Raw genomic sequence first — 26752 nt, forward strand, 5'->3', positions numbered from 1 at the left:
TATACATATATACTGTATATATATGTATATATATATATATATATATATACATACATACATTTAGGGATGCAGCTCGGCTCGGGTGTCCCCATAGCAAGCTGCTTGCTGTGGGGACACTCGGCAGGAACACAGTGCCGCATTCCTTGCCTGAATTTATCATTATGTCTCATTCAGGTACCCAGTCATACTCTCCATAGAGGAACACTGTAATGTAGAGCAGCAGAGGTACATGGCCAAGGTGTTCAAGGAGGTCCTCGGAGATCTTCTGCTGACCAAACCAACCGAAGCCAGCGCCGACCAACTGCCCTCACCCACCCAGCTGAAGGAGAAGATCATCATCAAGGTAAAGCTGCACCAGTATGTTCAAAGAAGACATTGCTGATATTCTGAACGTGTGGCTTCCTTGATGGAGTCGGGGGGCCACGATTGAGACCTTTAAAGAGTAACTCCACTTTTGTTGAGAAAACTCCTCCCCCTCTGGGTGATCTCTGAACATTGCAGGGTTTGTAACAAATTTTGTTGCAGATTCCTTCCTTTTGTTCTTCTGAAGAAATAGCTGTTTGTTTCTCTGTGTCCGTGAATGTGAATGGGAGTGACTTTACACTAATTAACCAGCTGCTGCACCTGCAGGACTCTAATGAGGAAATCTGCTGGGCCTGCATCCCTTTAGACGTGTTCCTATTGGGAGTATCTCACCAAAAATGATATTTTTGTTGCAGGGGATGCCAGAAATCTGACTTGTATCTTATTGGAGGTCAGATTTCTGGCATCCCCTGCAACAAAAATGTCATTTTTGGTGAGATACTCCCAATAGGAACACGTCTAAAGGGATGCAGGCCCAGCAGATTTCCTCATTAGAGCCCTGCAGGTGCAGCAGCTGGTTGATTATTATAAAGTCACTCCTATTCACATTCACTGCACTAAGGCTGGCCATACACTATACAATTTTCTTGTTCAACTTTCCTTTAGATTTACCAAAACCATGTAATATAGGGTCAAACCTAAACACTTTCAATTTGTATGCAATCAGGCAGGCCCTTGCACTACATAGTTAAAGGTAAATCTAAAGGAAATTGAATAAGAAAATTGTATAGTGTATGGCCAGCCTAAGATGCAAGTCAGATTTCTGGAATCCCCTGCAACAAAAATATCATTTTTGGTGAGATATTCCCAATAGGAACACGTCTAAAGGGACGCAGGCCCAGCAGATTTCCGCATTAGAGCCCTGCAGGTACAGCAGCTGATTGATAATTATAAAGTCACTCCCATTCACATTCACTCTGCACATGGACACAGAGGAACAAACAATGATTTCTTCAGAAGAACAAAAGGAAGGAATCTGCAACAATGTTTGTTACAACCCCTGCAATGTACAGAGATCACCCAGAGGGGGAGGAGTTTTTTTTCTCAACAAAAGTGGAGTTACTCTTTAAAGGTCTCAATCGTGGCCCCCCGACTCCATCAAGGGGCCCCACATTCAGCTTATGTAGATGGGGAGGGCTGTCAGAGACTGCAGACCTACTGGAGGAAATGATGGTTAGAGATTGCAAGCATGTTGCAGAGGAGAGTGAGAGAATGGGGGCATATTATATCAGACTAGTAGGGATCACTTCTATAACCCCCACCCCCACTACAGACCAATGGGGGCCCCATAACAAGTACCCAAAGGGCTGCAGGTTGGGTACAGGGGGGTTTAACTTGTATATATGAGAAATGCCAGGCAGCCATCATTGTTGTAACAACAAATATATTGGTCAAAGGCCTAAAGGAGCAACATATCTGTGTTCTGTAGTATAAAATGCGTCAGTGAACCCTAGTGGATGATGAGGTTGTAGTTATACTGGAGCCAGAACATGCAGCACCTCTGACAGATCTCTACAATGGCAGATAAGGAGAGTCAGAGAGCGCTATCTAAGTGTAGCAGGCAGTATATTTATTAAAAACAAAAAGACAAGTGGCTACGCGTTTCAAGCCACGAAACGCGTAGCCACCTATCTTTTTTGTTTAATAAAATGTACCGTCTTCTACACTTAGGTTGCGCACTCTGCCTCTCCTGATCAGCCATCGATGTTGTGCATGTAGACTGGAAGCTTCTACAAAGTGGCTGCAGGAGATTTGTCCAACAAAGGATCAAAAAAGTAACAGGTATTATTGTTTGGTAGGCGGCGCTTATGAAGCTAAACGGCCACTCAAGTTTGGCTATACATCTTTTATTTGCAGCACAAAAAGCTGGGACCCAAAGGAGATTATGTCACCAATACAGACGACAGTAAGGAGGAGACCAAACTGCAGGGGGAGCTCCACATGTGGGACCCTATAGATCAGGTAATCCGCTCACCTTCACTTTATACTGGGCGCTCGCTGGTTTTTGTGTCCTTTTTATTCTATTATGAAAAAATTTTATATGTTTAAAAGGATCAGTCCACCCCGAACTTATATATATATATATATATATATATATATATATATATATACATATATATATATATATACCTATATATGTATATATACGTTCTGGTTTGCAAGTGGTTTGCCGGGATTATGGCTAAAGATATCATCCTTATCCTCAGTACCGTTTTTGCAGCCGGCGGTTGGCTTTCTTATGAGCCACTGGAAGGCTTTCTGAAGCGACGGGAGGGGACGCCCCCATCCTGCCGCTCGCCGCTGTTTCTCATGCTTACCATTTCTAGGATCTGTAAAAAGTGGGCCATGATGCAGAACTATCCCTGCAAATTCGGGACAGAGCCCAGGACACAGGATCTGTTAACAGAGGGCAAGGATGTGGGACTATCCCTACAAATCCAGGACATATCCCGGGACACAGGATCTGTTAACAGAGGGCCATTATGAGGGACTATCCCTGCAAATCCAGGACATAGCCCAGGGCACAGGATCTGTTAACAGTGGGCCATTATGAGGGACTATCCCTGCAAATCCGGGACATAGCCCAGGGCATGGGATCTGTAAAAAGCGGGCCATGATGCAGAACTATCCCTGCAAATCCAGGACATAGCCCAGGACACAGACTCTGTTAACAGAGGACCAAGATGCAGGACTTTTCCTGCAAATCCAGGACATAGCCCAGGACACAGGATCTGTTAACAGAGGGCAAGGATGCAGAAATATCCCTGCAAATCCGGGACATAGCCCAGGACACAGGATCTGTTAACAGAGGGCAAGGATGCAGGACTATCCCTGCAAATCTGGGGGCATAGCCAAGGACACCGGATCTGTTAACAGAGGGATATGATGCAGGACTATCCCTGCAAATCCGGGACACAGCCGAGGACACAGGATCTGTAAACAGGGGGCCATGATGCGGGACTATCCCTGCAAATCTGGGACATAGCCCAGGATCTGTTAACAAAGGGCCAGAAAGCGGGACTATCCCTGCAAATCCAGGACATAGCCCAGGATCTGTTAACAGAGAGCCAGGAAGTGGGACTATCCCTGCAAATCCGGGACATAGCCCAGGACACAGGATCTGTTAACAGAGGGCCAGGGTGCGGGACTATCCCTGCAAATCCGGGACATAGCTTAGGACACAGGATCTGTTAAGTATTTTCCTATATACTGCACTTAGTTGGCGCCCACTGCTGTTTCCATTAGAAGAATGACTATTGGAATCTGAGAATATAAGAATTTGACTTAAAAATTCACAGCTGTCATTTGTAATATATATGACTATGATTTCTATTATAGAAATGGTCGGTACGATACTGCGCAATCGCTGGCGATAGGCTGTCCTATGGCGATGAAATTGAGCAAAATATAGAAGACGGCGCCCCCAAGGTAATGACCGCAAATAATACGCCTTTTCTAAAGTATTATGATTGCTTTTTGTTTTGTGGGGGGGGGGGGCATCCCACTCCCTCCGCTATAATACTGTATCAGTAGACTTATACTGGCCATATACATTACAATCTGGTTGTACAATCTTTGCACTTTGCAGTTGTAGTAAAGCATGACGAAACGCACGTTTAATTGCACATTACCGCAACACATGCATTTAAATAGGCATCATCAAGAATTACCATTTATTTCCTGGACTGAGATCCAGACTCAGAGATCATCTACGTCTTGGTGCCTGTGCAGCTTTTGGTGTTCACAAATGTCTGACACTGATCAGCCCCTGTTGCAGCCTCTCACTTTGTGATCTGCTACAAATTCACAGTGTACAGTCTAAGTCGTGGATCTCCAGACCTCCTAAACAAAGGGCCAGCTACTGTCCTTCTTGCTTTAAAGGTGGGGGGGGGGGGGGGTGGCAGGAAACCATAATCCATCATTGGTGTCAGTGGGAGGAATAGTGTCCCATCATTGGTGTCAGTGGGAGGAATAGTGCCCCATCATTGGTGTCAGTGGGAGGAATAGTGTCCCATCATTGGTGTCAGTTGGAGGAATAGTGCCCCATCATTGGTGTCAGTGGGAGGAATAGTGCCCCATCATTGGTGTCAGTGGGAGAAAAAGTACCCCATCATTGGTGTCAGTGGGAGGAATAGTGCCCCCTCATTGGTGTCAGTGGGAGGAATAGTGCCCCATCATTGGTGTCAGTGGGAGGAATAGTGCCCCATCATTGGTGTCAGTGGGAGGAAAAGTACCCCATCATTGGTGTCAGTGGTAGGAATAGTGTCCCATAATTGGTGTCAGTGGGAGGAATAGTGTCCCATCATTGGTGTCAGTGGGAGGAATAGTGTCCCATCATTGGTGTCAGTGGGAGGAATAGTGCCCCATCATTGGTGTCAGTGGGAGGAATAGTGCCCCATCATTGGTGTCAGTGGGAGAAAAAGTACCCCATCATTGGTGTCAGTGGTAGGAATAGTGTCCCATCATTGGTGTCAGTGGGAGGAATAGTGCCCCATCATTGGTGTCAGTGGGAGGAATAGTGTCCCATCATTGGTGTCAGTGGGAGGAATAGTGTCCCATCATTGATTTCAGTGGGAGGAATAGTGTCCCATCATTGGTGTCAGTGGGGGGAATATTGTCCCATCATTGGTGTCAGTGGGAGGAATAGTGCCCCATCATTGGTGTCAGTGGGAGGAATAGTGTCCCATCATTGGCGTCAGTGGGAGGAATAGTGCCCCATCATTGGTGTCAGTGGGAGGAATATTGTCCCATCATTGGTGTCAGTGGGAGGAATAGTGCCCCATCATTGGTGTCAGTGGGAGGAATATTGTCCCATCATTGGTGTCAGTGAGAGGAATAGTGCTCCATCATTGGTGTCAGTGGTAGGAATAGGGCCCCATCATTGGTGTCAGTGGGAGAAAAAGTACCCCATCATTGGTGTCAGTGGGAGGAATAGTGCCCCATCATTGGTGTCAGTGGGAGGAATAGTGTCCCATCATTGGTGTCAGTGGGAGGAATAGTGTCCCATCATTGTTGTCAGTGGTAGGAATAGTACCCCAGGGGCTGGATAAAGCCAAGCATAGGTCAGCTTTTGGCCCTAGAGCCACAGTTTAGAGGCCTCTGGTCTAAATGATGACTGGGGAAGAGGAGACTGAGGAAATGCCTCTTCCTGCCTGCAGCAGACTGAGGACATAATTTCTGTCCAGGCAAAGTCAATTGGAATCTTTCTAATGATGGAAAGGTATTGTATCCTATTGCTGAACACTGTAGAATGTTCGATATTTATTCTTGTACAATTACCGCCATCACTGGCGCAAATCATATATTAGCTTTTGTGTTCTTCGCTCAGACAATCTTTTTTTTTTCTACTTCTAATTGGAATTTTATTATATTTAAATTGCAAGTTTTGCCATGTTGATTCCATTTCACCCAAGCCTAGTGAGTTGTACAATCAGATAGGGCTGTGTGTGGCCAGTTGCATACACAGAGCTCTGTATTGTATCGCTCTCCTGGCCTTTCTGACGTATTCGTGAATTTCTTTTTTCCTGCGCTCCGTATCAATTCCCAGCGCGTTCGCTTTCATTTACTTATCTGACATGGAACTCGGCGGAAGTATGAAGGATATCAGATGTTACAATGTAGCAATGATCCAAATAAACAGCGACGCTTTATAAGATTGCAGGAAGACGTATTTGCGGGATGTCGGAGTGTCCCGGCGGAGCCGATAACCTCGGCGTGAAATGTATTTAGTGTCATCCTTCTCTTCTTCCCGTCCAAACCTGTAATTCTCTCTAATCAGCCCTCGCTGTCCGCCGCAGTATTTGTGGGCGAGATGCATTATCCTGGGAATCATAGGGATCATAGGCATCATAGGGATCATAGGCATCATAGGGATCATAGGAATCATAGGCATCATAGGAATCATAGGTAGCATAGGAATCATAGGGATCATAGGCATCATAGGGATCACAGGCATCATAGGCATCATAGGGATCATAGGCATCATAGGGATCATAGGAATCATAGGAATCATAGGCATCATAGGAATCATAGGGATCATAGGGATCATAGGCATCATAGGGATCATAGGAATCATAGGCATCATAGGTATCATAGGAATCACAGGCATCATAGGGATCATAGGAATCATAGGGATCATAGGCATCATAGGGATCATAGGCATCATAGGGATCATAGGCATCATAGGAATCATAGGCATCATAGGGATCATAGGCATCATAGACATCATAGGCATCATAGACATCATAGGGATCACAGGGATCATAGGAATCATAGGCATCACAGGGATCATAGGAATCATAGGGATCATAGGAATCATAGGGATCATAGGCATCATAGGGATCATAGGCATCATAGGGATCATAGGAATCATAGGCATCATAGGAATCATAGGTAGCATAGGAATCATAGGGATCATAGGCATCATAGGGATCACAGGCATCATAGGCATCATAGGGATCATAGGCATCATAGGCATTATAGGCATCATAGGGATCATAGGCATCATAGGGATCATAGGGATCATAGGCATCATAGGCATCATAGGGATCATAGGCATCATAGGCAACATAGACATCATAGGGATCATAGGCACCATAGGGATCATAGGAATCATAGGCATCATAGGCACCATAGGGATCATAGGAATCATAGGAATCATAGGCATCATAGGGATCACAGGGATCATAGGAATCATATACCTATGCATGTATGTCTATGTATGCATGTTTATGTATGCATTGTCTATGTATGTATGTCTATGTATGTATGTCTATGTATGTATGTTTATGTATGCATTGTTTATGTATGTATGTCTATGTATGTATGTATGTCTATGTATGTATGTCTATGTATGTATGTCTATGTATGCATTGTCTATGTATGTATGTTTATGTATATATGTTTATGTATGTATGTCTATGTATGTATGTCTATGTATGTATGTCTATGTATGTATGTCTATGTATGCATTGTTTATGTATGTATGTCTATGTATGTATGTCTATGTATGTATATATGTTTATGTATGTATGTATGTCTATGTATGCATTGGATATGTTCAGTTTGTATCTATTTGCTATACCAAAAACCTATAAAACAGAATAAACATAAATAGACCCAAGAGAAGACTCTGCAAACCCAGATATTACCTTATAAAAGTAGCATTGACGTCATCACTGTGCTATACATAGCCTGTACAGAGAACAGAGCTGTGGGAGGGGCCGATCAGGCTCCACCCACCACAGGCTGCCTGCAGAAAAATACAGGAGGGGGCAGAGACAAGACCAGTCACCCTGCACAAGAAGAGAGAGCAGCAGTAAGCGGTCTTTTTTACAGGAAGGGAAAATGAGCCCCCAAATGTAATGACCTCAGAGATACGAGTAAGTCAGCCATTCCTGCTGAATGTAATTCCCTTCCAGACCCCGGAATTACTGCCTGGTGTGCTGTGATGATCATTGCCGTAGAGCAAGGTGGAACATTGATTAGCGCCGGGTCTCTTTCCAGGGATGATTTTTTATTCACTGCCCTTTTGCATTCTCTCCCCGCCTTCCTTTTCAGTCTTCGAAAGAGCAACATCTGCAGGAGAAATGGTTCCATGGGAGGATGCAGGAGGGCCGATTCATGGCGGAGCGCCTACTGCAGGAGTACTGCGCTGAGATGGGGGGCAAAGACGGCACTTTCCTGGTGCGGGAGAGCGAGTCGTACCTGAATGATTATACTCTCTCCTTCTGGTATGATCTGTCTAGAGATAAACTACAGGAAACTCATCCTAAGAATAAACTATACAGGTGGCTTGAATATATCAGAAATATTGCATACTATATTTTATATTCTGATGCTTTAAACATTTCCTTTTTACTTTTTTTGCTGTCCAATTTTCTGTGGAAAACATGAAATAATGTGGCCAATGAGAGCACTTTTTTTTTGGCTGCCGATCAGCACCTTTCCGAAAACCCTCAGGGGTCATTTTATAGAAAATCTCCGTATTTTCTCTAATGTACAGAGTTCCTATATCATCAGTGCCACCTAGTGGCAATAATAAAAAATTTTCGGAATGCTTTCCTGGTGCTAATAATATAGGAAGTAAATATATTAGAGAAAATACGGCGATTTTTATTCTAAATGTGCGGATGTATGTCACATTCTCACAACAATTTTTAACTTGGTGTTCATACAAGTTTAGGAAAATCTCCACAATGGGACAGAGATGGCAACAAAATGGAGGTGGCAAGGCCGGATCTAGGGGGGTGCTGGGCCCACGTTTCAGTGGCACCCCCTCCCCCAGGCTTCTCTGGACACATTGGGGGGCTAAGCGCTCCTCAGTCCTGACCATCATGCTACGGGGTTCCCGCAATGTCAGTGGAAGTAGAATGTTCTGGAGAAGGCTGGCTTTGCCCTGCAGCACCGATCCCCTGTGGCTCCCCTGCAGCTGCTGGCCTCTCCTCCTCTCCCCTCCTGCTTGCTTTTGATGCCTTAGGGGAGCCACAGGGGGACGGAACTCTGCAAATAGACCCCCTGTACTGCACCCCCCTCACAATCCCCTGGTGCCCCCTCCCTGCAGCACTGCTGGTTCTATATGTAGCTTCTCCCCCTCCCACTGGCTACAACTGTGTCAGGATGGAGAGTGGGGGGGGGGGGGGGGGGTTTCTTAAACATTTCATTTTTACCAGCCCCTTCCCAAATGATCATAGTGAGCAATCGGTACAGATCACTCCTGTTTTCACTCATCACTGAAGCATAGTAAGCACAGTTTACTATACTTCTGTTTGTGAATGAATAGGAGCTTCTGTACAGAGGCTTCTGTTCATTCATCTGCAGTACAGCTGAAGCTGCAGAGAAATAGAATGAGGACTCTGTCCTCAGTTCCTCTCTCTCTGTTTCATAGAAGAGACATCAGGGGTCTGTTAAAAAAATATATAACCGTTTTGTCTTCTAAAATTGAAAATAGAATAAATTCGAATTGGAATTTAAATTTGAATGCCGATTCGAATGTTTCTGAATTTGGTCGAATTCAATTCAATTCGACCGAATTTGAAAACATAAACTAAACCAATTCTGAAAACAAATTAAATTTATTTATCTAAGCAAAATTATTTAAATAACTTATCAAAACTAATTTTTTTTTGATTCTGCGCATGTCTAGTTTGACACACCTCCTTAGACCCAGTCTGTCCAGACAATATACTCACCTGCTGACTTTGCACCATCCACAGGCAGCTTAACTCTTCAAAATGACACAGAAGTTGAATCCAACTCATTATTACTTCAGCTAATTGCAGTAGTGGGGATGTTTTTAGAAGTGTAAGACAATATCTTCCCCAAGCCCTGTCTCTGTAAATGACTAACACTGAGGGAAAAGAAGATGGTAGGGTCCAGCTAGGGCTTAACCAACTAGCACTAAACAGAAGGGGAGGACAGAGGAAGCATTAGTAAACAAGTTGTAGTGGCCCAAAACTGTCATTAGATGTCAGCACACTGCAAAACAATAATAACCTAATGCAGTTTATTACAACACAGAAAAATTGCCTGAATGTAGGGCCATCACCGACAGCTCACAGTCAACTACTGATGATTGGGAGCTGGTGGGCTGGACTTCTGATGACATCAGCACTGTTCAGCCAATCACAGTGCAAGAAGATTAGAAACCCCGTCTTTTGGCTCCGGTTGTCACGACCCATTTAAAGCGTTGGGGGGGCCAAACTTTATGTGCCTTGTAGTTGCCAGGGGAGGACTCGGCCAGGGGGCGGGGGGGGGAGGCAATTGCCCCCTGGACCACTCTGATGCCCCATAATAAAGCTGCACCGCTTCTGCCACAGACATGCCTAAAGGATTCCTGGTGAAGAGAAGTAAAAAGTCTCTGCCACTGACCTACTGAGTGCGGGATGAAGACAAGGACAGAGTGCAGACCTCCCTCCCAACATGGATGGTGTAAACTGTGTCTCAGCAGAGGCCGGTTCCATGCCCTATTGGAGACTCTCCTCCCCCAGCCAGCACCAACCAAGCTGACCCGGCTCCCCAACCGCCCACTGCTGGCCAGGTCAGGAACCCAAACCAAGCTGTCCCGGCTCCCCAACCGCCGCTGCTGGCCAGGTCAGGAACCCAAACCAAGCTGTCCCGGCTCCCCAACCGCCCACTGCTGGCCAGGTCAGGAACCCAAACCAAGCTGTCCCGGCTCCCCAACCGCCCACTGCTGGCCAGGTCAGTAACCCAAACCAAGCTGTCCCGGCTCCCCAACCGCCCACTGCTGGCCAGGTCAGGAACCCAAACCAAGCTGTCCCGGCTCCCCAACCGCCCACTGCTGGCCAGGTCAGGAACCCAAACCAAGCTGTCCCGGCTCCCCAACTGCCCACTGCTGGCCAGGTCAGGAACCCAAACCAAGCTGTCCCGGCTCCCCAACCGCCCACTGCTGGCCAGGTCAGGAACCCAAACCAAGCTGTCCCGGCTCCCCAACCGCCCACTGCTGCCCAGGTCAGGAACCCAAAGCAAGCTGTCCCAGCTCCCCAACCGCCCATTGCTGGCCAGGTCAGGAACCCAAACCAAGCTGTCCCGGCTCCCCAACCGCCCACTGCTGGCCAGGTCAGGAACCCAAACCAAGCTGTCCCGGCTCCCCAACCGCCCACTGCTGGCCAGGTCAGGAACCCAAACCAAGCTGTCCCGGCTCCCCAACCGCCGCTGCTGGCCAGGTCAGGAACCCAAACCAAGCTGTCCCGGCTCCCCAACCGCCCACTGCTGGCCAGGTCAGGAACCCAAACCAAGCTGTCCCGGCTCCCCAACCGCCCACTGCTGGCCAGGTCAGTAACCCAAACCAAGCTGTCCCGGCTCCCCAACCGCCCACTGCTGGCCAGGTCAGGAACCCAAACCAAGCTGTCCCGGCTCCCCAACCGCCCACTGCTGGCCAGGTCAGGAACCCAAACCAAGCTGTCCCGGCTCCCCAACTGCCCACTGCTGGCCAGGTCAGGAACCCAAACCAAGCTGTCCCGGCTCCCCAACCGCCCACTGCTGGCCAGGTCAGGAACCCAAACCAAGCTGTCCCGGCTCCCCAACCGCCCACTGCTGCCCAGGTCAGGAACCCAAAGCAAGCTGTCCCAGCTCCCCAACCGCCCATTGCTGGCCAGGTCAGGAACCCAAACCAAGCTGTCCCGGCTCCCCAACCGCCCACTGCTGGCCAGGTCAGGAACCCAAACCAAGCTGTTCCGGCTCCCCAACCGCCCACTGCTGGCCAGGTCAGGAACCCAAACCAAGCTGTCCCGGCTCCCCAACTGCCCACTGCTGGCCAGGTCAGGAACCCAAACCAAGCTGTCCCGGCTCCCCAACCGCCCACTGCTGGCCAGGTCAGGAACCCAAACCAAGCTGTCCCGACTCCCCAACCGCCCACTGCTGGCCAGGTCAGGAACCCAAACCAAGCTGTCCCGGCTCCCCAACCGCCCACTGCTGGCCAGGTCAGGAACCCAAACCAAGCTGTCCCGGCTCCCCAACCGCCCACTGCTGCCCAGGTCAGGAACCCAAAGCAAGCTGTCCCAGCTCCCCAACCGCCCATTGCTGGCCAGGTCAGGAACCCAAACCAAGCTGTCCCGGCTCCCCAACCGCCCGCTGCTGGCCAGGTCAGGAACCCAAAGCAAGCTGTCTCGGCTCCCCAACCACCCACTGCTGGCCAGGTCAGGAACCCAGATTCGGCCGGTGAGTAGAGAGTACCTGGAGTGGAGTTTCAGCCTGAAATGGGGGTCAGGATGAGACTGGGAAGAGGGAGATTGGGAGGGGGGAAGAGGGAGATTGGGAGGGGGGCCGAGTTGCTGCACCATGGGCCTCTGGTTTGTACTTGCCCCCTGGGCCGAAAGTTGCCAGTCAACCCCTGGTAGTTGCCCTATCAGACAGGGCATCCAGGCCAGCTCCAAAGTCAAAGCCATCTTGTAGGAACTTGTTTTCCGCTATATAGCTTGGTCTCACCAGAAATTGTACTTTTTTAATCCCAACTTCGACATCTTTTATAGGCAGGCTGTAAAAAAGTTTCAAAAAGTTTATTCTTTACCCCCATGGACATTTGTTTTTGTACGGCTCAGATGTTATGACCGTTCTCCGTATAACCAGTACACGAAATCTATTCGTTCTCTGAGCTTTCCTTCCTTCGTTCTTAGCTCTTCTTGTTTTATGGAAGACGCCCTAATCTTGTGTGGTGTTCCCCTTGCAGGAGGTCCGGGAGAGTCCAGCACTGCCGGATCCGCTCCTGTACGGATGGAGAGTATGTGAAGTATTACCTGACCGACAACTTGACGTTCGACAGTATTTATGAGCTAATACAGCACTACAGGGAGTCCTCGCTGCGCTGTGCCGACTTCGAGCTGCGCTTAACGGACGCCGTTCCGAACCCCAACCCGCACCTGACCAAGGAGTAAGTCTTTATGTCCGTTTGTTGTGTGTCTATGGCAGCCATTTTCAACCAGGGTTCTGAGAAATCCTAGGGTTCCTTCAGAGGTTGCTAGGGGTTCCTTGAGCTCTGGTTGAGTGGCCTCCCATCTGATGGTGCCTTGAGGGCTCCTTTACACTCGCTTCAACGTTACCACACACTACCGAAGATTGGCAAATGCCCTGTTTGTGTTGATTTTCAATTTGTTTTAAAGGGTTCAGTAGAACAATGGCTCAGTAGTACCCCTAACTTAGTAATACCCCCAGCTCTTTAGTACCCTTGTTCAGCAGATCCCCAGCTTATTAGTATCCCTGTTCAGCAGATCCCCGGCTTGTGAGTACCCTTGTTCAGCAGATCCCCATCTTTTTAGTACCCTCATTCAGCAGATCCCCAGCTCATTGGTACCCTTGTTCAGAAGATCCCCAGCTCATTAGTACCCTTGTTCAGCAGATCCCCAGCTTTTTAGTAACCTCGTTCAGCAGATCCCCAGCTCATTGGTACCCTCGTTCAGCAGATCCCAAGCTCATTGGTACCCTTGTTCAGAAGATCCCCAGATTATTAATATCCCTGTTCAACAGATCCTCAGCTTATTAGTATCCCTTTTCAGCATATCCCCAACTTATTAGTACCCTTGTTCAGCAGATCCCCAGCTCATTGGTACCCTTGTTCAGAAGATCCTCAGCTTATTAGTACCCTCATTCGGCAGATCCTCAGCTTATTAGTACCCTCTTTCAGCAGATTCCCAGCTTATCCATATCCCTGTTCAGCAGATCACCAGCTCATTGGTACCCTTGTACAGCAGAACCCCAACTTATTAGTACCCCTGTTCAGCAGATCCCCGGCTTATTAGTACCCCTGTTTAGCAGATCCCCAGCTTATTAGTACCCCTGTTCAGCAGATCCTCAGCTTATTAGTACCGTTGTTCAGCAGATCCTCAGCTTATTAGTACCGTTGTTCAGCAGATCCTCAGCTCATCGGTGTCCCTGTTCAGCAGATCCCCAGCTCATTGGTACCCTCATTCACCAGATTCCCAGCTCATTGGTACCCTCATTCACCAGATCCCCAGCTCATTGGTACCCTTTTTTAGCAGATCCCCAGCTCATTGGTACCCTCATTCAGCAGATCCCCAGCTTTTTAGTGCCCTTGTTCAGAAGATCCCCACATTATTAGTACCCCTGTTCAGCAGATCCCCAGCTCATTGGTACTCTTGTTCAGCAGAGCCCCAGATTTTTAGAAACATCATTCAGAAGATCCTATGCATATTGGTACCTTCGTTCAGCAGATCCCCTGCTCAGTAATACCCCCAGCTCTGCTGATGCCTCACTCAGTAGTAACCCCCAGCTCTGCTGATCCCCCACTCAGTAGTGCTCCCCAGCTCCCATGTTGCACACCACACAAGCTGTCTGCTAGTTAATCACCAGCTCATCGGTATCCCTGTTCAGCAGATCCCCAGCTCAATGGTACCCTTGTTCAGCAAATTCCCAGCTCATTGGTACCCTCATTCAGCAGAACCCCAGATTATTAGTACCCTCGTTCAGCAGATCCCTAGCTCATTTGGTACTCTCGTTCAGCCGATCCCCAGCTTATTAGTAAACTCATTCAAAAGATCCCTAGCTTAATAGTACCCCTGTTTAGCAGATCCCCAGCTTATTAGTACGCTTGTTCAGCAGATCGCCAGATCATTGGTGCCCAATGTTCAGGAGATCACCAGCTTATTAGTAACCTCATTCAGAAGATCCTCAGCCTATTGGTACCTTTTGTTCAGCAGATCCCATTCTCAGTAGTACCCCCAGCTCTGCTGATGCCTCACTCAGTAGTAACCCCCAGCTCTGCTGATCCCCCCACTCAGTAGTGCCCTCCCAGCTCCAATGTTGCACACCACATGAGCTGTCTGCTAGTTGCTCCACTCCACTCTAGTCTCCCTTCACCTTCCTGCTGCTCCACGCTGCACACCACATGTGACGTCTGCACCAGACACTCCCAGAATATATTCACATGAACTGGAAGTGACTGCTGATGACGTCTTTCTAGTTCGCTTGTGGGTTTCCCAGTGCGTCCTGGGATATCTTAAACCTGCAATACCTCCAAAACAAAGCAAAGCTAAAGATGACTACATTTAGCAGGTTTATTAATGTAATAAAAATGATCAACTCCTATTTAGTCAGATACATAAATGCATGTCATGTAAAAACAAGGCTGTTGCCTGTGGTCCCAGGTGGTGCAGAAGTGAATCCAAGTTGTAAGCACCAAGCTGCTGACATGGGATGGAAACACATGAAATACAGGCACTGGAGCTGAACTGTCAGAAGTTTGACAGCGTAGGAACCTCTGTGATGACGTCAGACGCTGGGAGCCTGGCAATGCATTTTGCGGTGGTACGTCCTCTTTCTCAAGCCTCAAGAGGCTTGAGAAAGAGGCTCAACCACCTTGAAATGTCTTGCCTTCAGACTTCTGACAGTTCAGCTCCAGTTAAGCTCCAGCTCACGGTACATGAAACCTCCACATCCTCGCCCTGGGTGCTGGACAAACCCATCCCACTACTGGTGGCAACCAACAAGATGATGGTCAAGAGTAAAGTAGAAGGAAGTGGCTGGAGGAGATTCACCTTTTCCCTGTCCTACTTACTGTATGTGTTGCCAAAGCACCAGTGCTGTCACATAGGAAGAAGGGGTACAGTTCCCTTTAATGTCTATGATTAATTGACTGATCAGTGACCGGTTGTTCATTTGGTGTAGGTGGTATTACGACAATCTAAGTAGAGGAGAAGCGGAAGAAATGCTGACGAGGATACCGCGAGACGGAGCATTTCTGATACGAAAGAGGGATGAGCCAAATTCCTACGCCATCACCTTCAGGTAGGTGCTCCCTTTTTCATTCCATCCCCATTTTATCCCAGGATTTTGATTGGATGTTTAGAAAGGACCTAATCTTCTTTGTTGTACTATTTCAATGAAGTGTAAAGAATTTAAGCCCAACTCCATTCAAATCCAACAGCTGGCATTCTTTCTACAACTAAAAACAGCTAAATGACTCAGAGGAGGGACATTCCCCTCTCCACATCTTCTTGAAGAATTGTGAATTTCTAATTAGTCTGTTTGCACAGTCTGCCAACAAGCATGTGGCCCCTAAACAAAAAATATTTTTTCCAGCGTTCTTCCCCTTCCTTTTCTAACGTTTGGATATGTATAATTATATGTTTTTAGCATTTTTGTGCTGCAGGACTTGCAACTTTCTCGTCTAAGTTCACAGTTCTGTGTGTGCGCAGATGTGTGCTGCAGGGCTTTGGGTCCTGGCAGAGCCTTGCAGCACATATGTGCACGTGGAGGGGGGGGGGGGGGGGTGGTGGGCGTAACCGAAGGCCTGGCAGGGCCCTTTACCACATCTGCACACAGACTAAAGGCCCTTTCTCATGGGACAATATAGAAGCAGCTGGCATGAATGTTTTCTTTTTTTTTTTTCTGGCGGGGGGTTGTATTAAACTACCACCTGTGGTTGCGGCACCCCCCCCCCCCCCCCCACCCATTGACCTCAATAGTTGAGTTTGAAAACTTTCAGACCTCCCATCCTGTTCTTGGACAATCAACATCTGCCTTGACACCATGTCTTCACAAACCATGAGCATGCAAGGTGGTATTGTGGTAGACCTTACAATGGCCAACCATTGATCTCTCTGGGCTCATCTCATCTCTGAACTGAAGGGTCTCATTTATCGTCAGCATGGTACATCTATTAGTAGTCAGTCACATGCAACTGACCTTTTATTGTAATGATGAAGATGTTCTCCAAGCTACTTCTTTAGATTCAATGAGTGTCTGGATGATACCCCACTATTTATATCCACTAAGGTAGCATAGACACCTTCATCCAATCACCATGGAATGTGTCAGGGCCAATGTTGATTTTTCAAGAACATAGAGGACAACTGGTTCATAAAAGGCATAAAAGAGGCCATCTATGTCAATCTGGCACAACCATTATTGATCAGTGATGAGGCCTTCAACACCATCTGTCTTCCACATATAATGCCATTTTACCATCTCTTCCCCGGGAATTTACCAAATCACACCTTCAACCATGATAATTGATGGATTGACACCTGCAGACTTCCTGACATGAAGGATGGGATGATGCAACAAGAACAGGGAGGTTCCACAATTCCCATCCTATTCTTGGACAATCAACATCTGCCTTAAAGCATTCCATGGTAATTGGGTTAAGGCAGTGATAGCGAACCTTGGCACCCCAGATGTTTTGTAACTACATTTCCCATGATGCCCAACTACACTGCAGAGTGCATGAGCATCATGGGAAATGTAGTTACAAAACATCTGGGGTGCCAAGGTTCGCCATCACTGGGTTAAGGTGTCTGTGTTTCCTTCGTGTAGGGGTATCTTCCCAACATTCATTAGAACTGAAGAAGTGGTTGGAAAAGCTTTAAAACATCTTCAACATTACAAAACGGGTCCAGTTGAATGTGACTAACCACCACTAGCTAAGTGTTCCAAGGATTAGCCGGTAAAGGAAAATCGAAAAGTCCTGGAAGTCACACATCTCTGCAAAACCCCATAGGAAGGTGTATAACAGCCTCAGCCCAGGACCCAACCAGCCAGGGCCGGACTGGCCATAGGGCAGACCGGGCATATGCCCGGTGGGCCGAGGCCTCCATTCCGGGCGCATGATTGTCACTAGTGTCTCTTCGCTCTGATGCCGGTTGCCGCTGGCCTCTCCGCGGCCGATTCCGCGGAGAGGGCCGGCCGCCGCATTACCGGCCGCTCCCACATGTTCTTCTGGCCTCCCGCCCCGGATTACGAACCAGCCCATGGAGCTTAGTTATCGGAATCCCCATGACTTAGCTCCATGGGCTGGTTGGAGCCCAGGGTTTTGCAGAGATGTGCGACTTCCATGACTTTTCCCTTTTCCATTAGATGTCTAGAGCTGGGACGAGCTCTGTACTCCAAGCGGTTGCTACGTAAGAGTACCTGGTGGAGCCTTAAGCAGCACCTGTCAATTTAGTTTAAGTCTTAGCCCCTGTTTGCTCTCTTACCCAACATCTCTGGTTTGTGCTAGCGACTGCACTGGGCTGACTGGATCAGTCTATGGTTGTGGCTGCTTGCTTGTGTGGGCAAAGAGGAAGAAGTCCCTTCCAGTCGGTTTGTGCCAAATGGTGAATGGTGATGGTGGACCTTCTTGGGGGCATGGGCTGCTACCTTTCCAATACATCCCTATGGTCGTTTCAGCGAAAAGTTATGGGTAGGATAGAAGAAGCAAATGGAAGCTCCTTCTATCCTACCTAAGATTTCTCTTACCCAACATGGCAGCCCAAGCTTGCAGTAGAGTAAGTAAAATACATTTGGGGGGGTTATACTTAACACTAAATCCCAGCCATTTTTTTTTTTTTGTATTTTGGTATCTTAGGGCGGAGGGTAAAGTGAAGCACTGCAGAATCCAGAAAGACGGCCGCCTGTTTGTGTTGGGAACTTCGGCTTATTTTGAAAACTTGGTGGAGCTGGTCAATTATTACGAGAAGCACACGCTGTACCGGAAGATGAAGCTTCGCTACCCTGTGACCGAGGAACTTCTGCTGAGATTCAACGCTGTACGTCCCGAGTTTCTCCTATTAGATATAGTCTGTGTTGTTAGCCATACTTTTGAAAAAAATGGAGGGTCCTTTGCCAATTAAAGTGGAAAAAGTTATTTGTGCATTATTAAGAAACACAGAATATTGACAACAGAAAAAGATCAATTGCTCTTTATTAGAGATCGACCGATTATCGGCAAAGCCGATATATCGAGGGCCGATATGCACTTTCCCCGATATATCGGAATCGGCTTTTTATTTACCAATATTGCCGATATTTCAGGGAAAGTGCATGTACCGGGGTGATGCCTGCAGCTAGAGGCATCACCCCGGTACCGGTGTCCATAGCCGACAGTCGGCTGTCTTGTAATGACAACTGATGCGGCTGAGAAACCGCTCGGCTGTCATTCCAAGGAGCGGGAGGGGATGTCCCCCCCCTCCCGCCGCCTTCCGCGGCTCGCCCGGGTCTCCCATCCCACCGGGAGACCCGGGAATCCTACCTTCTCCATTTCTTTGAATTTGGTGCCGCCTCGTACCCAGAAGTGATGTCACAATGTGACATCACTTCCGGGTACTGGCGGCGCCGAATTCAAAAAACCTACAGCATTCAAAACAGCCAAACTTGGCGTTTTGAATGCTTAAGTGCAGAGGAGGGGTTTGGGGTCTTTTAGATCCCCAGATCCCTGCACCACAGTACCTGTAGACATTAAAAAAACAAAACTATTGGCCGATACTGATACCCAATGACCAAAATATCGGTATCGGCAGTAAAAAAACGATATCGGCTACTCTTTATCAGATTTTGCTGTTTGTTTCGTTATGAATTGAAATTCGGCCACAATTTTCGTTATTCGGATGTATCCAAATTTCCTAATCACAACAGTAATGAATTTCAACTAATCTGAAATACATTATAACAAACCAAAATTATACGAACTCAAATTTGAAAATTAATTCAAATTCAAAAATGAATTTTCCGTTGTGCACAGCTAGTAGTTCACCCAGGCATGTTAAAACTAATTTGGGGGTCTATTTATCCGGTTCCTGACCGCCCGCCGCACATTTACTGTGGCAGGCTGGCTCTCCTTCGTGAACCGAGGTAGCCCTACGTCAGCCACGTGTGTGGTGCTGGAGGGTGAGCGCATGTCGCAGGCAGGGAAATCCTTCCCTGCGAGCGTTGCGATGCAGGGGGTGGAACCGGCGGCAAATTAAAAAATGTAAATACACCAAATGAGATGATAGAAAGCTGTGATCCTAACGGATTACACTGTATCACCCCATCTCACCTCAGGATTTCACCTGGTGACTTTTCCAGTGCCCTGCCTGTGCTTTTCCAGTTCTTTGTGCCTGGAAAATGGAGAACGACCATGGCGTCCAAACAGCGTTCTTTTTGCGCAAGAAGCACTTTTAGACGAACTGGAAAACAGCGAAACAAAGTTACTTGAAGAACTGAGCGATAGCGATTGGTGGGAAAATTCATCATCAAGCACGGAAAGTGAGGACAGCGACGATTCTGATGTTTCTTTCTGGCACATCGCTTGTGGAATTTGGGAAGAATATAAAATGATTCTTCAGAATTTCCAACGGAGCGATGTGCCAGAAAGACACCAGAATCCTCGCTGTCCTCACTTTCCATACCTGATGACGAATTTTCCCACCAATCGTTATCGCTCAGTTCTTCGAGTAACTCCGCTTCGCTGTCGCTGTTTTCCAGTTCGTCTAAAAGCGATTTTGTGCAAAAAGGGAAAGGTGAGTTTGAAAATATAAAACAGATTTCCATACAAAACAATGTACCGCTTTTAGCACAGAAATCCGGACATAATCAGACCGCCAGGGGGGTGAAATTCTGTCCTTCTGAACCTTTACCCTTAATGTGTTAAATAAAAGTTAGTCCTGTATTGGTCAGAGAATACCTCTCCTAAATTCATTAACTTTTTTGTTCCAGGAAAAAGACGTAGACTCAATTTACGGTGTAAAGTCCATGTACGTGGATCCCAGTGAAATTTCCCCGGCCATGGTGAGAATAATTCCCCTTCTACATCATTTCTTACTTCTATAACTACATCACCTGTGCAGGAAAAAGAAACAGCTGAGGAACGTGAGCTGACAAATGACGAACGATTATTACTAACACACCCAGAGCTCTTTATCACATGTCACCCTATCAGGATTGATTAACCATGGGATTAAATTGTACTGGATACAATTATTATTAACCACTTGTAGTCCATTTTTTTTTAATTTTTCGCTCACATGGGGGGGGGGGGGGGCTACATTAACCCAGATTGTAATGTTAAAGCGGAGTTCCAGCCTTTTCACTCACCTGTCCAACGGTCCAGCGATGCGGCCGCCCGAAGCCTCCATCCTCTTCCCTCTCCCTCTCGGCGGCGCCGGCATCACTGCTGTGGGCACCCGGCTTTGACAGTTTGCGGCTTCACAGTCGGGTACGCACTGCGCATGCGCGAGTTGCGCTGCGCGTCTTGATTGGCCGGCAATCTTCTGGGACCTCTGACATGTCCCAGAAGATTGCAGGGAGGGAGGGGTAGAGGAGAACTTCCGTTCAGGGCGCCGCGGCGCTCCGAGCGGAAGTGGGAGCGGGTACCTGTCAAAACTAGGTACCCGCTCCCCCCAAAAAAAATGACATGCCAAATGTGGCATGTCAGGGGGTTAGAATACCTAAAGCGGAAGTTCCACTTTTGGGTGGAACTCCGCTTTAAAGTTAATAACACCTCGCAGGAAGCACCCCCATGGTTAACAGAAAGCAGACTCTGAACTAGACTTGAAAAACTTAAAGCGGTAGTATACTCAACTTTTTACCTACAGGTAAGCTTATAATAAGGCCGATAATAAGGCTTACCTGTAGGTAAAATTAATATCTCCTAAACCTGCATGGTTTAGGAGATATTCGTCCTGCATGCGACCTTCAGAGCCCTTTGCCGGATCCGTGCCGGAAAGTCACTCCTGCGCGCATGCGGGAGTGACGTCATCGCGGCTCCGGCCACTCACAGCGCCGAAGCAGGAAGAGACGCCGAGGGCACATGACGGCTCCCTCAGCGGTGATCGGGTGACCGTGTCGGGGCTTCGTTTTAACCACTTAAGCCCCAGAGGATTTGGCTGCTCAAAGACCAGGCCCTATTTTGCAATTCGGCACTGCGTGAATTTAATGGACAATTGCGCGGTCCTGCAACGCTGTACCCAAATAAAATTGATGTCCTTTTTTTTTCCCCCACAAACAGAGCTTTCTTTTTGTGGTATTTGATCAGCTGTGCGATTTTTATATTTTTTGCGCTACAAACAAAAAAATTTGACGATTTAAAAAAAAAAAAAAACAAGATTTTTCACATTTTTTTTATATGAAATTTTCGAAAAAAAAAAGTAAAAATCAAAATTTTTTAACATCTTAGGCCAACTTGTTTTCTGCTACATATTTTTGGTAAAAAAAAATCGCAATAAGCATATTTTGATTGGTTTGCGCAAAAGTTATCACGTCTACTAACTACGGGAAAGATTTATGTCATTTTTATTGTTTTTTTTGTTTTTTTACTAGTAATGGCGGCAATCTGCGATTTTTTGTGGGACTGCGACATTGCGGTGGACAGATCGGACCCCTGACTGACATTTTTGACACTTTCGGGGGTACCAGTGACATTACTACAGTAATCAGTGCTAAAAATATGCACTGTTACTGTAATAATGACACTAGTAGGGAAGGGGTTAACACTGTGGGTGTTAAAGGGGTTAAAGCGGTGGTATCCCGCTTTTTTACACTTTTACCTACAGGTAAGCCTATAATAAGGCTTACCTGTAGGTACAAATAATATCTCCTAAACCGGCACGGTTTAGGAGATATTTACAGTGCATGCAGCCGCTCGAGCGAGCGGCGCATGCGCTCTGAAGGTCCGGGGGGACCTTCAATTAACTTGCCGGGAGCTTGCCGGAAAAATCACTCCCGCGCGCAAGCGCGGGAGTGACGTCGTCGCGGCTCCGGCCAATCAGCGCGCTGGAGCCGTCTCTTCCGGCCAATCAGCGCGCCGGAGCCGCCGAACCCGGAAGAGACGACGAGGGATCATGGCAGCGCCCGCATCGATGTCCGGGGGTCCGTGTCGGGGCTTCGTTTTAAGGTAAGTTAAACATAATGGGCTAGTATGCGATGCATACTAGCTCATTATGCCTTTGTCTTGCAGGTTTTTTTTTTTTTATTTTTTTTTTACAGGGTTTACAACCGCTTTAAATGTGAGCCTAGGGGAGTGATTCTAACTGTGGGGGGGCGTGGCATATGGGATAACAATAGAGACCTGTGTTCCTATATAGAAGGATCACAGGCGCTCTGTGATCATTCCAGAGAGAAGAACGGTCTGCTGTGTTTACAATAGCTGACCGTTCTTCTCTCTCAGTGGGGAGCGATCGCGGGTGGCAGGCAGCAATCAGAGCCACCTGACCCATGCATCGGAGTCCGGGCTGCCGAGTAGAGGCAGGAGCACGCTGCCGGCGGTGCGCGCTCGCCCCCTAGCTGCAGGCGTGCGACCAACGTAGGTCTACGTCATTTCGCGCAGGAGGGCCGCCCTGCTGCAGTAAATCGGCGGTGGGCGGTCCGGAACCGGGTAAATGATGCTTGGCATTGGTGATGAGCTTGGAGTTGGCCTGAATTTGGGTTTGGTCAAACTCAGAAGGCTGTCACTTCTGGACCAATAAGCCTGGAGGTCAGGGGATTCCGAGCCGTACATGCCATGGACCTGACCAGGGCTGGCCCAACACCTTGTACTGCCTGGGTCCAAGAATGAAATGCTGCCCCCTCCTAAAAAAAAAATCACGCCCCAACAAAAGGCCCCCACATCCATTATTTGATATAAGTAAATATAACATTTATAAAATATTATATATACTGTTATCTTCTTGCATAACTCACCAACGGGCCGTCCACAATACACCCGCTCTCTGTCCTCAATCCTCCTGTCACTCCAGTCACCGCCCTAGAAGATCCAGCCTGCCCTGCGTGAGATGGAGTGCGCTGATGGCTGACGTCATTGCGCACACCTCGATCACGTGAGGAACGTTCCCCGGAGGAGACGCTCCGCCACCTCATACAAATCAGTTTGTACTATGAGCAGCAGTACGAGATAGGAAAATGCCGCTCCTAGCGCGCCGCAAACTGATGGCCCACAAAACTTCTGAAAAAACAATCTTGGTTGGGAGTCAATTTGCTGTCCCTCTCCAAGTTCTGCCTGGGTCCAATGGTAGGGCCGGCCCTTGACCTTACCTCAGTGGTGTATTTTGGTTTTGTGCTGCCCTAGGCAAGACTAAAATTGGGCGCACCCCCCCCCCCCCTCCACCTCCTATGTAAATTTGCCCCACTCCTTTTTATAACGGATGTGACTCCCTCCAAAATTGAAGGACTACAAGTCCCAGCATGAACCCCTGAGATCTCACGAGAGGTGGGGTGGGTGAGGGAGAGAGAGAGGGGGGTGGGTGAGGGGAAATGAGAGAGGGGGGTATGAGAGAGAGAGGGGGGGTGAGAGAGAGAGGGGGGATGAGAGAGAGATAGGGGGGATGACAGAGAGAGAGGGGGATGAGAGAGAGAAAGGAGGGATGAGTGAGAGAGAGGGGGGATGAGAGAGAGAGAGGGGGGATGAGAGAGAGGGGGATAAGAGAGGGGGGATGAGAGGGGGATGAGAGAGAGAGAGAGAGAGGGAGGGTTGAGGGGGGGGGTGAGAGAGAGGGGGGATGAGAGAGGCGGCTCTGGCAACCAGTGGCCAATAGAGTCTCAGGTGGAGGGGGGTGGCTTTTTTGCTGCCCCCCTGCAAAGTGCCGCCCTAGGCCTGGGCCTTGTTGGCCTAGGCCAAAATACAGCACTGCCTTACCTCCTGACCCATGGAGTATGTCCATTACCCTCTGCACTCACAGAATGTCCTCAGTCTTCCAGGTTAAATGACACTGGGTCTTACTCAGCCCCAAAGACTGAGGACATCTAGTGGTGAAAAGGAGTTACTACAGGGGACAGCTCTGGAGAAGGGGTTTGCAGCTGCAGCACAACACACGCTACACTTTGCCACTAACAGGGACATAATGCAGGATGCTCTGGGGGGGTTTTGACCCCCCTGACCCCCCCCCTTATCTATGTCCCTGGGGGTGGATATTGCACCAAGAGCTTTTAGCAAAAACAATAGCCCAGACTTAACCTTTACCTCGAACAGGGAAAATGTTGTCACCTCCTTGGATGTGTGTATGTTTCAGTGTATTTAGCTTGCAGTGTCTACATTTGCCCTGCTAGCCCCTTACCCTTGTATATATTCTTTTTTTTCTAAGCCCCAAGGGACAGTTATAGCTTTATATAACTATTCTGCTACCAGACCGGATGAGCTGAGCTTCTGCACGGGCGCCGTCATTCACAACGTGGTGAAGATCTCCGATGGATGGTGAGGACCGGTTATGGATTTATTCATTGCTAATTATATTGGAATGTGGGGATTATTTTGGGATTGTACATTTGTGCAACATTGTTTCTCTTGTGATGCAGGTGGAAGGGTGACTACGGAGATAAACTTCAGCACTTCTTCCCCTCCAATTATGTGGAGGACATCTCAACCAACGAGGAGTTTATCGCTAACCAGGTAACACAGCTACAGGCAATACAAAGAGAAAAAACGGGTGTGAGTCATGAGTAGACATGCAATTCGTTTCCGTCTGAATGTAAATTTGGATGAATTTTTGGTTATTCAGAGATTCGAATTCAGATCAGATCGGTCGAAAAATGATTGACCGATTCCAATTCTGTGTAAAGAACAGCTGGTTTTTAAGGAGCGGGCCTGGGAAGCCAGCCGCCGCGTCCTTAACAACCGATGACTCATCAGCTGTCAGCGGGCTTCACCACTGACAGCTGAAATGTAAGCAAAAGAATGCCGGCAATAAAAAAATTCAGGACAAAAAATCCCCCAATCCATACCAGGTCCTTTGGGTATGCATTTTAAGCGGAACCTCACGCCAAAATGTAAAAAACAAAAATGGGGTGGGCATAAAAAACAAAAATGGGGTGGGCATAAAAAACAAAAATGGGTGGGCACCCCCCCCCCTCAAATTCATACAAGACCCTTATCCGAGTATGCAGCCCAGCAGGCCAGAAAAAGGCCCCCCTCTCATGAACCATACCAGGCCACATGCCCCACCACCACCAAAGCACCTTGTCCCCATATTGATGGAGACAAAGGCCTCTTCCCCACAAACCTGGGTGGTGGTTTTGGGGGTCTGCTGGCAGGGGGGGGCTTATCGGAATATGAAAGTCCCCTTTAACAAGGGGGCCCCCAGATCCTGCCCCCCCCCCATGTGAGTGGGTATGGGGTACATAGTACACATATACCCCCTCCCATTCACCATAAAAGTGTTAAAAGTGAATAAAGACACAACACAAGTTTTTGACAATTCCTTTATTAAAAAATTTCCAAAAAAGTCCTCCAGTGTGGATCCATCGCTGATCACGATGCTCACGCCACCACCCGACCAGAAAAAAAGGTAAAAAAAAAAAACCTCCAGTCTTGTCACAGGCTCCTGCCGACTGCCTGCTCCACCGTCTGACATTTCTTAAATAGCTTAGGGTCATCATAGGTGACCCCCCCTTATGATGTAATGCTGGGTCTTATAACCAAATTCCCTAAGCTTGTGGCCAGACTACACACACTTAACCATTCACATCCTCTGAACCTGATGTGAAGGCACTTTTAAACAAGCCATCATTCACCTCTGTAGCTATAGCCAATGTGGAGAAATTCATCCTTAAAGTTCACAACCCAGACACTGAAATCACAGCTCCCCCTACAGGTACGATGAAACACTGCAATTTTGTGGGTGCTCCCATGCGTTGCATGTAAGGCAGTCCATCTACACGGGAAAAACATGGAAGAGAAGTCCCTGACTCTTTCCAAAAATGCGCTGCAGCCAACAGTGTGGTGCTGCGGCACCATGCAGTTTGACCTACGTGAAAGCACACATTTTCAGATGCGCGGGGGTGCTATTAACCGTTAATGGCACCGCCACACTTCTGCTAAAGTACAGCGCATTTCTCTGTGCGTTTCCGACACTCAAAGATCTGGACTAGGCTAAGGCCTCATTCACACCAGCCTGCTCTGCTGCAGTGCATTAAAACACGCATGTTAACATTTATTGTGTCTCAGATTGATGTGCATTGTGCTCGGCTGCTCATTTATTTGAATCCACTGCCCAATGCATCAAAAATCATGCATGTCGCATTTCCAGCTGTGCACCGCAACGCACGTTAGTACATGGACAAAGTTCATTGGGGTGCTATTCAGGATGAATGGCATGGCATCGCACCAACCTATGTAACCCAATAGTGTAAATAGGATTTAGAAACTGACTAGAATACAACTCTAGACTCTCTGGTTGATCAGTGAGTACCT

At 47.8% G+C, this 26752-nt stretch overlaps 1 protein-coding gene across 5 annotated transcripts in view; it reads left to right on the top strand.

Moving 5' to 3' along the window:
* The window catches only part of PLCG2 (phospholipase C gamma 2), a 237264-nt gene that overhangs the window by 147692 nt on the left and 62820 nt on the right, over window positions 1-26752 (top strand). For 4 of the 5 annotated variants that reach the window (XM_082269676.1, XM_082269679.1, XM_082269677.1 and 1 more), the window contains exons 14-23: window positions 175-343; window positions 2221-2325; window positions 3703-3792; window positions 7924-8153; window positions 12551-12751; window positions 15502-15621; window positions 18182-18362; window positions 20290-20361; window positions 24648-24757; window positions 24859-24952. In XM_082269676.1, coding sequence (XP_082125802.1) covers window positions 175-343; window positions 2221-2325; window positions 3703-3792; window positions 7924-8153; window positions 12551-12751; window positions 15502-15621; window positions 18182-18362; window positions 20290-20361; window positions 24648-24757; window positions 24859-24952 — 1372 coding nt within the window. The remainder of the gene's footprint in view (window positions 1-174; window positions 344-2220; window positions 2326-3702; window positions 3793-7923; window positions 8154-12550; window positions 12752-15501; window positions 15622-18181; window positions 18363-20289; window positions 20362-24647; window positions 24758-24858; window positions 24953-26752) is intronic. The other variant, XM_082269680.1, reaches the window with a different exon arrangement.

The sequence above is a fragment of the Pelophylax lessonae genome, assembly GCF_965119305.1.
Source record: "Pelophylax lessonae genome assembly, chromosome: 10".
NCBI classification, from domain to species: Eukaryota; Metazoa; Chordata; class Amphibia; order Anura; family Ranidae; genus Pelophylax; species Pelophylax lessonae.